This window comes from Dictyostelium purpureum, assembly GCF_000190715.1.
Source record: "Dictyostelium purpureum unplaced genomic scaffold DICPUscaffold_112, whole genome shotgun sequence".
Taxonomy (NCBI): Eukaryota; Evosea; class Eumycetozoa; order Dictyosteliales; family Dictyosteliaceae; genus Dictyostelium; species Dictyostelium purpureum.
Genome location: NW_003519449.1, coordinates 65,965 through 77,519, shown reverse-complemented (window position 1 = coordinate 77,519; position 11,555 = coordinate 65,965). Strand labels below are relative to the sequence as shown.

Sequence of the window (11,555 nt, the reverse complement as noted above, 5' to 3'; positions counted from 1 at the left end):
GATTATATATATATATTTGTATAAAAAAAAAGATTGTATAAATGGCTTTTCTTATTGGTAAAAAGAAGAATAGCTATTGGTTTGTTATAGGAATTCTTTATATTTTAATTTGGGAAACAAGTAAGTAAACCAATACATCATATAATAAACCCGAAAATATAATAAAAAAAAAAGATATTTTTTTTCATAAAATTTTTTTTTTTTTTTCATATACAAAATATCGATTACAACAGTGGCTAACTTTTAAATTCTTTTCATCTTTATAAAGTTTGTTGTTTTTCATATAGTACGAAGGAGATTGAAAGAGAAAAGCAGATTTATAGGGATATTTCAAAATCAATCTTTCAAAATTTAGAGGCATTAAGCGGTGGTTCTCAAGAGAATGGTAATCATAATGAAGACGATACCATCTATATTGATAAGTTTGAAGATGAGGATAAAGAAAAAAGCGGCATAGATTTAGATAGTGGTGATATTAAACCCAAAACAACAACATCAATAAAAAAAACAACTCCAATAAATAAAAAGATAATACCAGATTTAAGAGAACTATTACCACCTTTAAATTTAACATTCGATGTAAAGAATTCATCAATGAATATACCTACATATGTAAACACTGATTCCTTTAGCTTATCAGATATCAATATCAACTCTACTCATTTTGGAATGCAATCAGATAATATTAAAATGAACATTAGTGTAGAGGCAAACCAATTCCCAATCTCTATGAATTTAATTTCAAACAAATCAGATGTACCCATTTCATTAGGAATTTGTATGATAATATTTAATCATTATATTATTTAATAATTAATAAATTAACACAAATATTTTTTATAATAATACTTATAGATGGCGCAAATAATATTCCTGTCAATTTAATTGTTAGCTCACTTGACACCCCAGCATTAAACTACTTGGTAATATTTGTCTTTGGTTCTATTAATTTCATTTTAGTTGTTTTCGTTGTTACTCAACAAATTTCGATTTGTAAACTAAAGAAACGATTAGATGCTATAGATATTTCCAATCAAGTGTTAAAAGGAAAAAGATTCAAAAAAGGTAATGTTTGGTATTCATCGATAAATAGTGAAGACAGTGATTCAGAGGTAATAAAAATCAATAGCAACAACAATAATGAAAGTTCAATTGATATAGAGAAATCAGGTAATATTAATAGTCCAATATCAATTATTACATGCAATAGATGCGGTCAAATTAATGGTAAAACTAGATTTTGCTTTAATTGCGGTAATGGTTTAATGTAATTTAGAAAAAAATTATAAATAGAAATGAATCTTTTGATATCCAAAAGATTCACAAATAAATAAATAAATTTAAAAACATAATTTAAAAGTAAAGTTTTTTTTTTTTTTTCCAATAAGTTAATTAATTATACAAATATTCGAATATATGTATAAGTTTTAAAATTTATTTTATATTTTAAATTTATATTTATTAAAATAATACTTTATTATTTATTAAAGATAAACTTGCATATTTTCCACTTGAAGCTCTAAAAATTCTATCAAATACAGCTTCGCTGTTATCTAATTGTTTAAATTGTTCTTTTCTTAAATCTGGTAATAAAATGATTTTTGCGTTTTTAACATTTTCGCTCCATCTTAAGACTGAGAATAATTCGCCTGATGCTTCTTCGATATTACATGATTCTGATAAATCTTTATATGCTAAACACTTGTTTTTAAATTCCATTGGTAACTGATTACCAAAATCTATATATACACACTCTGAAAAATCTATATTACTACTACTATTATTACTATTATTATCTATATTATTTGTTAAGGTATTTTCTAAAATAAAGGTTTGAATATCTGGGGCATAGTGTGTTAAAAGTTGACCTGGAGCCTCTTGGCCTTCTGAGGTTTGATTGGAAACAGTTTTATTGATAGCTTCAATTCTAATTTCGTTACCAAAATGTTTATCTATAATTTCTCTAATTGATTTTTCAGAGTGACCACCTTTTCTTAAAATTACTAAATGATCATCTGAAACTATTTTTAAAACTGTTGATTCGATACCAATTTTGCATGGGGATTGATATTTTTCGTTGCAGTCTAAAATTGTGATATCTGAGTGACCTAAATCGTCAAAGACGTGCATTGCTCTTGTTGGGCTTACATGTCCGAATCTATTTGCGCTTGGGGCAGCAATGGGTTTACCGCTGTGTTTAATTAACAATTGTGCTAAATCATGTTTTGGATATCTGACACCAACATAACCAGTTTGTGCTGTTACAATCATAGGTATTAATTCGCTAGATTTTGCAACAATAGTTAATGGTCCTGGCCATAAATTATCTGTTAAAACTTTAAATATCATCTTTTGTTTATCTGTTAATTGTAATAAGGTTTTTGCATATTCTGAATCTATAACATGAACAATAACTGGATCTGTTAATGGTCTACCTTTTGATTGGAAAATTGATAATACTGCTTTTTCATCCAATGCATTTGCACCTAAACCATATACTAAAAATTGAAATAAAAGTTTTATTAGTGATTAATTATTTTTTTTATTTTAATTTTCTCTATTTTTATCCACATACCAGTTTCTGTTGGGAATGATACCAAACCACCATCTTTAATTTTTTTACCAGCTTCAATAATATTTTCAATTGAAGGTTCAACAATTTTAGCTAATGGTTCTAATTGGGTCATTTCTTTAATATTGTAATTTTTATTTATTATGGTTGTTGTTGTTGTTGTTGTGGTTGTATAGTTTGATTTTATAATGAATGAATTATTTAAAAAATTTTTATTGTTAGTATTAAAAATTCTTAAATTATTCTTAATTTGATTTGTTTTTAAGGCGTGGGGTTTTATATTATTGTTTCTATTATTATTTTTTAGTAAATTTAAAATAATCTTATTTTTATCAAATATCCTATTCATATGTGTGATAATATTAGTTGATCAATGGATATTTTTTTAAAAAACTAATTATTATAAAGTATAAAATAAAATAATAATTATAATTATAATTATTTTATTTAAGATATTGTTATGTTATTTTTTTTTCGTTTTTTTTTTAAATTTATTTTTTAATTTTTTTTTATAAAATTTTTTTTTTTTTTTTGAAAAAATTAAAAAAATAAAATTAAAAAAAAAAAAATTTAAAAAATTTAAAAAAAAAAAAAAAATTAAATTTATACATATTATACACAATTATAATTTTAGAATAAATTGTTAATATTTAAATATCTTACCAATAATATAGTAATGATATTAATTTAAAAGAGTCAGATTTGTGTTATTTTTTTATTTTTGTTTTTATTATTATTTTTTTATAAATTAAAAGAAAATAAAGAAAATATTAAACACACACACAACACACACACACAAACTATTTTTTTAAAAATTCATTCTTGTTTTTATTTTTTTAATTTATTTTACAATCAATTAGCAACAAATAAATAAACACCACACACCATATATAAATTTACTCACATTTGTTAAATAAAATATTATAAAATCATTTCTCATAATATATTTAACTATTGTTATTATTGTTGTTGCTGGATTCTTATTTAATATATTAGAAAAGAGAAAAGAGAAAAAAAAAAAGAAGAATAAGGAAATACAATGAATAATGCACCATTATTAAATCAATTAAATAATGAGGAGAAGAGACAGGCAATTGTAGATAAAGAAACATGTGGTGATTATGTATGTAGAACTAATGATTTAGATATTAAACAATAAACCTATAAACTAACCTATTTTATTTGTTTTTTTTTACTCGTAGATTTTAATAGATATTATAGGTAAAGGTGGTTTTGGTGTTGTATATAAAGGATTACATAAAACAAAAGGCCATTTTTCAGCTATTAAAAAGATTAAAATTATAAAGAAAAAGAAACAACAAAATGAATCACAAAATTCTTTAATGGCAGAAATTAATTTATTAAGAGTTTTATCGCATCATAATATTGTAAGATATTACGAACATATTCCGTCATCATCACATTCTTATATTATTATGGAGTAAGTTTTATACATAATTTAAAAGAAAAAAAAGAGAAATATAATTCTAATATAAATATAACTATTTTAGGTTTATCGAAAATGGGTCATTGGAAAAAATTATTAAAAGACATGGTTTATTACCAGAGTCATTGGTTACAGTTTATATTGCACAAGTGTTAAATGGTCTAGAATATTTACATCGTCAAGGTGTTATTCATCGTGATATCAAAGCAGCAAATTTATTAATTAGTACTGATGGTTCAATTAAATTAGCAGATTTTGGTAAGTTGAAATAATTGTTTTTTAATATATATTATAAATTTCGATATTAATATTTTAATTTCTTTTAATATATAAAGGTGTTGCAACTAAAGTTTCAGATTTAAGTAGTGATAATCCAGATGATTCGTTTGCAGGTACACCATATTGGATGGCACCAGAGGTAATTCAAATGCAAGGTATTTCGACGGCATGCGATGTTTGGTCACTAGGTTGCACTATTATTGAATTGTTAACAGGTACACCACCATATTTTGGATTAGCACCGGCTGCAGCATTATATAAAATTGTTCAAGAAGATCACCCACCTATCCCACAGGGCATTTCTACAGCATTAAAAGATTTCCTATTAAATTGCTTTAAAAAAGATGAGAATATGAGAAGTAGTGCAAAACAATTATTATTTCATCCATGGGTCAAATCAATCGCTCAAAATATTAAAATTACAGAAAACCAAGTTAAAAACGCAAGACAAGAGATTTTATCATATAATACACAATTACAAGAGATTAATTTAGATACAAGACCAAGATCTTCTGCATCAAATATTCCTTTACCACAGGCTTCAACTTCGCCTTCATCATTACCACCACAACTACCATCACCAATAAATACTACAGCCACAACTACCACTACTACTGCTACAATCAATAATAACCCTTCAAGCACTTTCACAAAATCACAACCAATTTCGGTTGGTAATGGTTCAGTTAGTAAACCAGTAGCACAACAACCACAAATTTCATCATCACCAAATTCAATCTGGTCAGCAGTACCATCAAGTAAATTAAGTAATGCAGCCAATTCGATCGATAGGCCATTACACAAATCATCACATCCACCAGGTAGTGTCCAAATTGCATCACCACGTAAATTATCAGCAGGCCAAAAAGTTGCACCTCAACCAGTTCAACAACAAACACAACAGCTTTTAGATAAAGAAAAATTAAATTCACATCTCTTAAAATTTTCAGAGAAAGAAAGCGAAGATGAATTCGATATTCCAGCAATTCCAAGTAATAAAAATTTAAGATCAGGCACCTTATCACCACCTCCACCATTATTACAACGCCAACAAAGTTTTAATAGCAATCTTGCTACCAATAATAGTAATAATAATAGTAATAGTAATAGCAATAGTAATAGTATTAATAGTAGTAACAGTAGTAAATTAAAGTTACCTAAATTCAATAAATATATGGAAAAAGAAAATGAAGATGATGAATCAGATTTGATTTTCGATGTTAAGGTTAGTGACACAAGCAGATTTAAAGTTAGAAATCAAAAGAAGGATTGGGATGACGAGTTTGAAAATTTCAGTTCATCTGATGAAGAAGATAGCCTATCAAATGCTAGTGGTAGTACTGCTAAAAGTGGTGTTTCTTCAATAAGCAAAAATTTATCATCTTCAACAACAAATAAAACAAATTTATTAAATAGTTCTAAAAATAGCAACAATATCAATAATAATAATATGAAATTAAAAGTTAAAGTTTCAGATGCAGAATGGGATACAGAATTCGAAGAGGCTTTTGATACAATGTCATGGTCAGATACAGATAATCAAAGAACTCTTAATATTCAAGATAAATATAGAGAACAGGTTATTAAAACTATTGTTGATTTCTTAATTCAATTAAATCCAAATCAAACTAATGACCAATTAATCGACCTTTGTCAAAAATTAACAGATGTTTTTACAACTTATCCTGAAGAGCGTAGATTATTAATAAGCAATGGAGAGGGCGGTGTTTATTTCCGTTTACCAATTATTACAATTTTAGAAATTTTAGAAGATAAAAGCAATCAAATTATTAACGATACAACAACAACAACAACAGCAACAGCAACTACCATTAATAGTATAGCATCAGCTTTTTCAACTTTATCTTCATCATCAAGTTCAACAATTTTATCAACATCCCCATCTTCAACCAATTCATCAATTATATCAACCTCATCATTTACAAATAATAAATTAAAAAATACAGAGTTAATATTAGGCTTATTAAAATTAATTAATCAATCAATTATCAAAGAAAGGGATATCCAAGAGACTATTTGTTTGATGAATGGTATACCTATTATCACAAGGTTAGCAAATAGACAATTTGATGAATTAGTTAGAGAGGAAGTCTCAAGATTTGTTCTCCAATTATGCAGCAGTTCGACCTATAGTTTAAATATGTTTATAACAGGTAGCCGTGGTTGTAGAGTTTTGGTCGACCTTTTAGATAGTGACTATTTCAATGGCTTTAGTTTAATTCATAACTCATTAGATGCAATCTCTTTAATTTTTAAAATGAACACTGCCTCACCAAAGACTGCTCTTTGCCATCTTTTTGCAAAAACTTTATTAATGTACAGAATTGCTTTTTTATTAAATCAAATTTTTAATCCAAAAGAAGAAAGCAACAAAGCTCCATCCCCACCACCACCACAACCTACTATCACATCTACTCCAGCATCAGGTGTTTCACCATCAACTACAGCCAGATTAAACAGATCAAAATCCCCATCACTCACCAAATCAAGTAGTGTTAAGAATTTAAGTAAAGATCAATTCGATAAAGTTTTATCCTATAGTGTAAAAGCAGCTGATATTCTTTTATTCTTTTCAACTGGTGATTCATTAGTCAAAGAAGAAATGAGTCAGGCCAACGTAATCAAGTTTATTGTTAATGTTTTAGAAGAAATTTACACATGGAGATTAATAGGAAGTAATATAAGATCATTTTTATTAAGAATCCTCAAAGTAATTAAAAACTTATCAATGGACCCAAATATTAGATCTCGTTTAGATGATGCAGGCGTAATCCCTCCAATGATCAACTTTTTAAAGAAACACTCTGGTATTGAAAAGATCACAGAGATTCACAACCAAGCTTTACACAGTCTTTACTATTTATTATTGTTGGATAGAAATCGACAAGAAAAAGCCTTAAAGGGTGGTATTTTAGAACCACTTTTAAATATTATCGACGAAAGAGGCCCCTTAAAAGAATTAGCATTACCAATACTGTTCGATTTGGTCAGAACATCGAATAATCGTTCAATTCTTTGGCAGTTAGATACATTTGGCAAGCTTTTAGACCTTACTGAAGACAGAAATTGGTTTGCCGATGCCATTGAATCAATTTCAACATGGGCCACCCTTGAACCATCATTGGTTTTCGAAAGGTTAACAGCATCTGCAGAGTCCACCAACAAATTATTTAATATACTCAATGTCAATCATATCAAACATCCATCATTCCAAAAATCAATTATTCCACTCTACAATTTAATTAACCATAAATTTAAAGGTGCCGAAATCTTGTTAAAATCTCTCATCAAAGAGGGATTAGTTACTCATTTATTAGAGTGTCTTAGAATCGACAATTCGCCAATTTCAAAAATTACTTTATTAAAAATTACTGTTACTGTTGTATCGTTTAGTATTGAACAAAATAATAACAACAGTAAAACACTTGTACAAAGTCAAATCGAATCACTTCACACATTATTAAATCAAATAGTTTTACAAGATGAATCTGAAATCGCTAAAATGATTGCAGAAAATTTAATTTTAGATTTAAATAAACTAAAATAAAATTTTATATTATTTATTATATAAAAAAATATGGTATATTATATAAATTCTATTGTTTATAATATAAAAAAAACTATGGTATATTTTATTAAATTTTATTTAATTTTTATTATTAGAATCCAAAAAGTTATTTAAAATTTTAATTTCTTTTTGTAGTTCTAAATATTTTTCTTTATATAATTTTTCATAATCATCAACAATTGTTTTTAGATTATTAACTTTTTCCATTTGTTTTTGAATATTATAATTATTATTACTATTATTATAGTTATTATTATTGCTATTGTTATTGTTATTATTGGTTTCTTTTATATATTTATTGAAGTGATAGCTAAATTCACTTTCATTGCTACTATTACTTCGTTTTATATTATCAGACCCCTGGCTAAGAGTAAGGCTATTATAGTTGTTTTCGAAATCATCTTCATCACTTTCTTCAATTATTATTTGATTTGAATTTCTTTTACTATTTGTCGAGGTTATATTTGTCGTTTGATTCTTAATGTAGGACGTTGTATCTATATTGGATGATTTTTTAAACGTTATATTAAAAACATCATCGGTATTATTGTTATTTTTATTATATGTCTTGTTATTATTTATATTATTATTGTTGTTAATATTAAAAATTGTATTGTTATTATTATTATTTGTATAATTATCATTATTAATGGTTTTATTTTTATCATATAATAAATCATTTAAACCAAAATCAAATTCTTCATTATCAGTTTTTTTTTTATTTGGTTGCTTTTTTTCTTTTTTAATTGAATTGCTATTTACACTTGGGCCGCTTTTACTGTTGCCATCTAAAAAATGGTCCATTTTTGATTTTTTTAATTTTTCTTCTCTTTCTCTTTTAAATTTTAAAAATAAATCTTCATTATCTTCGTCATCCACATTTTCCAATTCATTTGATTTATTATATATATCATAGTTTGGGTTTTGACTTTTAAATAAAAATGTGGGCATTTCAATTTTCTTGAATGATAGGTTGGGATTACTATTTTGTCTTTGTGGTGGTGCTTTTGAATTTACAAATGATCTGATATCTGCTGTTCCATTTTGTTTTTCTTTGAGCTTTTTTCTCTGTTTTATTGTGTTTTTTATTAATGAGTTGAAATCTTCTTCTGTATGTTCTTTATGTTCGTTGTTTTCGTCATCATTTTCATTGCTATTATCATCTAAGTCTTCGTCAAAGAAACTGAATTCTTCATTATTTCTCTTTTTTGATTTCATTTGCAATATTTGATAATCTATTTTCTTTTTTTATATAAAATAATACATAGTTTTTTAATATAATTGGTTATTAATATTTTAACAAATATTTAAAATTAAAAAAAATACATTTTTTTAAAAAAAAAATAAAAATAAAAATAAAAATAAAAATAAAAAAAAAAAAAAAAAAAAAAAAAAAAATAATTTTTCTTATAAAATAGGTGTTTTGGAAAAAAAAAGTTTTAGTTAAAATATAAAAAAGATAGTTAAAATATAAAAAAGAAATCTTTTTTATTTGTTGAAAAATTATATTATATATATATTATTAAAAAAATTTTATTGTGAAAGATCTTTTTTATTACTATCACCATTGTTTTGTTCATTACCATCATTATTTAAACTTCTGTTATTGTTGTGGTTATTATAATGATTGTGGCTGTGGTTATGATTATGGCTATAGCTATTTGCTTTTGAAACTCTATTGGTTGAATAGTTTGATAATATTGCTGGAGAGGATTCAAAAGGTGTTCCTGGTGGGTAAGAAATAACATTGATAGCTCTTTGGTGTGGATAGTATCTATTATAGCATGGGTACACTGTATTATAATAGTGTTAGTAAAATGTTAAAAGGTAATGTATATTAAAATTTAATATATTTACTGGATTGGTAATATTTTGAAGAATGAGGATCTTGTGGATAAGGGTATGGATATAAAACTGGAACCATAACTACATTTTGTGAATAATAAGAGTTTTGGTTAGATGCACAGAATGGTTCATAACCATGATAGATTTCATAGGCTTCTGGTTGGATTGGTAAAGATTGATGGGAGTGATGATGAAAACCAGTAGACCTTTCATATTGCGAGTGATTTGGAGAGGTATTGTTACCATTTTGTGTTGGTGAATTAACAAAATGTTTTTGATTTACATTGTTTTGTTGTTGGTGGTTATTATCATTTTGAGTAGGGCAGTTATTAGAATTATTATTAGTGGATCCTGTTGTTTGATCAGATGAAGATAAGGAAGGGGGAGGAGAGTGGCTATAGGGAGATTGATATTGTGGAGTTGGGGATGGTGATTGGTGATGTGGAGGAGATGGAATTAAATTCGATGGGGATTGTGGTACTGATGAGGAGGGTGGATAGTTTTGGTGTTGGAAGAAAAAGAAAGGTTTTTGTGAATTGCTAAGTGGATACTGACTAATCATGTGGTTGGCAGGATGATTGCCCATCATGGCTTGTTGGGCAATTCTTTTGTTTTGGCTATCAGCAATTCTAACATCTACTCTTTTCCCTAAAATGAAATGGGTTTCATTTAGAACAGTTTCATTAATATTCTCATCTTTAAAACAAACAAAACCAAATCCTTTGACCGATCCATTCTTTTCAGTTAATAAATTGTATTCTAATACTTCTCCATAGTCTGAAAAATAGCTTTTAAAATCATCTATAAAAAAAAAAAAATTATGTATTAAAATTTAAATTGTTTGTTTTTTTTTAATTAAATAGTTTTAAAACTTACCAGGTGTTGTATGTTTGGGTAATCCACCAACAAAAAGCTTTTGTTTCTTTGGCTCTTCAATCATATCTTCTTTTGGGATTGCTTTTCTGATTTCAACTCTTTTACCTTCTATAAGATGTTCTAAATAAAAAATTGAATCGATAACTGTTGGATCAGCAAAAGTAACAAAACCAAATCCCCTACTTTTGTTTGATTTTTCCGTGGCTTTAATAACAATTGATTCTTTAACAACGCCGAATTCTGAAAAATAATCTCTTAATGATTCTATAAAAAATTTAAAAAATCAATAAAATTTAGAAAATAATTTTAAAATTTATATAATATTTTATATTTACCATTCGAAGTTGTTTTTAATAGACCACCAACAAAAATTTTACCTGAAGCATTAGATGTTTTTTGGATATTACATTCATCTACATTTCCATCACTATTTTCATTATAAACATTATCATTGTACTCTTCTACATAAACACCATCTTCTTCATTGTACAGGGAACTGTCTCTATAGCTATTTGTGCAACTACTTTCATCTTCATAATATGGGCTACTGTTGATCGAGTCATTACTAAATAACTCTAATTCCCTACTATTTGTTGAATCTTCTTTGGGTAAACTTTGAATTGAATTTATACTAGTACTATTATCTTTATCATTATTATTCTTACCTGTTTGGTCATCATTTTGTGTTGCATCCATTATTAAAATTTTGAAAACTATTAAATAATATATATAGATATAAAATAAAAAAATAAAAACTAATACGAAAATATAAACTATAGCTAATAAAACTACGAGATGGATTAAAATAATAAATAATAAAATTTATTATTGGTTCTATTATAAAAAATTTTTAAAAAAAAAATAAATAAATAAAAAAAAAAAAAAACAAAACTTTTTTTATTTTTTCAAATGCAATTTAATTATATAAAATAATTCTTTATATTATT

General features: G+C 25.8%; 5 protein-coding genes across 5 annotated transcripts; 2 read left to right on the top strand and 3 right to left on the bottom strand.

The window, feature by feature from the left end:
- Positions 1–41: 41 nt before the first annotated feature.
- Positions 42–1,271, top strand: DICPUDRAFT_78665 (uncharacterized protein; the record flags this gene model as incomplete). The annotated part of the gene is made up of 3 exons (XM_003287764.1): positions 42–120; positions 269–778; positions 856–1,271. The coding sequence occupies 3 exons, from the start codon at positions 42–44 to the stop codon at positions 1,269–1,271; spliced, it is 1,005 nt and encodes a 334-aa protein (XP_003287812.1).
- Positions 1,272–1,461: 190 nt separating this feature from the next.
- DICPUDRAFT_151977 (uncharacterized protein) lies at positions 1,462–2,687 on the bottom strand (the record flags this gene model as incomplete). Its single annotated transcript, XM_003287754.1, has 2 exons — positions 1,462–2,498; positions 2,576–2,687. The coding sequence occupies 2 exons, from the start codon at positions 2,685–2,687 to the stop codon at positions 1,462–1,464; spliced, it is 1,149 nt and encodes a 382-aa protein (XP_003287802.1).
- Positions 2,688–3,611: 924 nt separating this feature from the next.
- On the top strand, positions 3,612–7,866 carry DICPUDRAFT_33056 (uncharacterized protein; the record flags this gene model as incomplete). The annotated part of the gene is made up of 5 exons (XM_003287763.1): positions 3,612–3,695; positions 3,775–4,013; positions 4,084–4,277; positions 4,355–6,175; positions 6,266–7,866. The coding sequence occupies 5 exons, from the start codon at positions 3,612–3,614 to the stop codon at positions 7,864–7,866; spliced, it is 3,939 nt and encodes a 1,312-aa protein (XP_003287811.1).
- Positions 7,867–7,965: 99 nt separating this feature from the next.
- On the bottom strand, positions 7,966–9,105 carry DICPUDRAFT_78662 (uncharacterized protein; the record flags this gene model as incomplete). The annotated part of the gene is made up of 1 exon (XM_003287753.1): positions 7,966–9,105. The coding sequence occupies one exon, from the start codon at positions 9,103–9,105 to the stop codon at positions 7,966–7,968; it is 1,140 nt and encodes a 379-aa protein (XP_003287801.1).
- A 315-nt stretch (positions 9,106–9,420) lies between these two features.
- DICPUDRAFT_78661 (uncharacterized protein) lies at positions 9,421–11,304 on the bottom strand (the record flags this gene model as incomplete). The annotated part of the gene is made up of 4 exons (XM_003287752.1): positions 9,421–9,680; positions 9,745–10,533; positions 10,609–10,872; positions 10,944–11,304. The coding sequence occupies 4 exons, from the start codon at positions 11,302–11,304 to the stop codon at positions 9,421–9,423; spliced, it is 1,674 nt and encodes a 557-aa protein (XP_003287800.1).
- Positions 11,305–11,555: the final 251 nt, after the last annotated feature.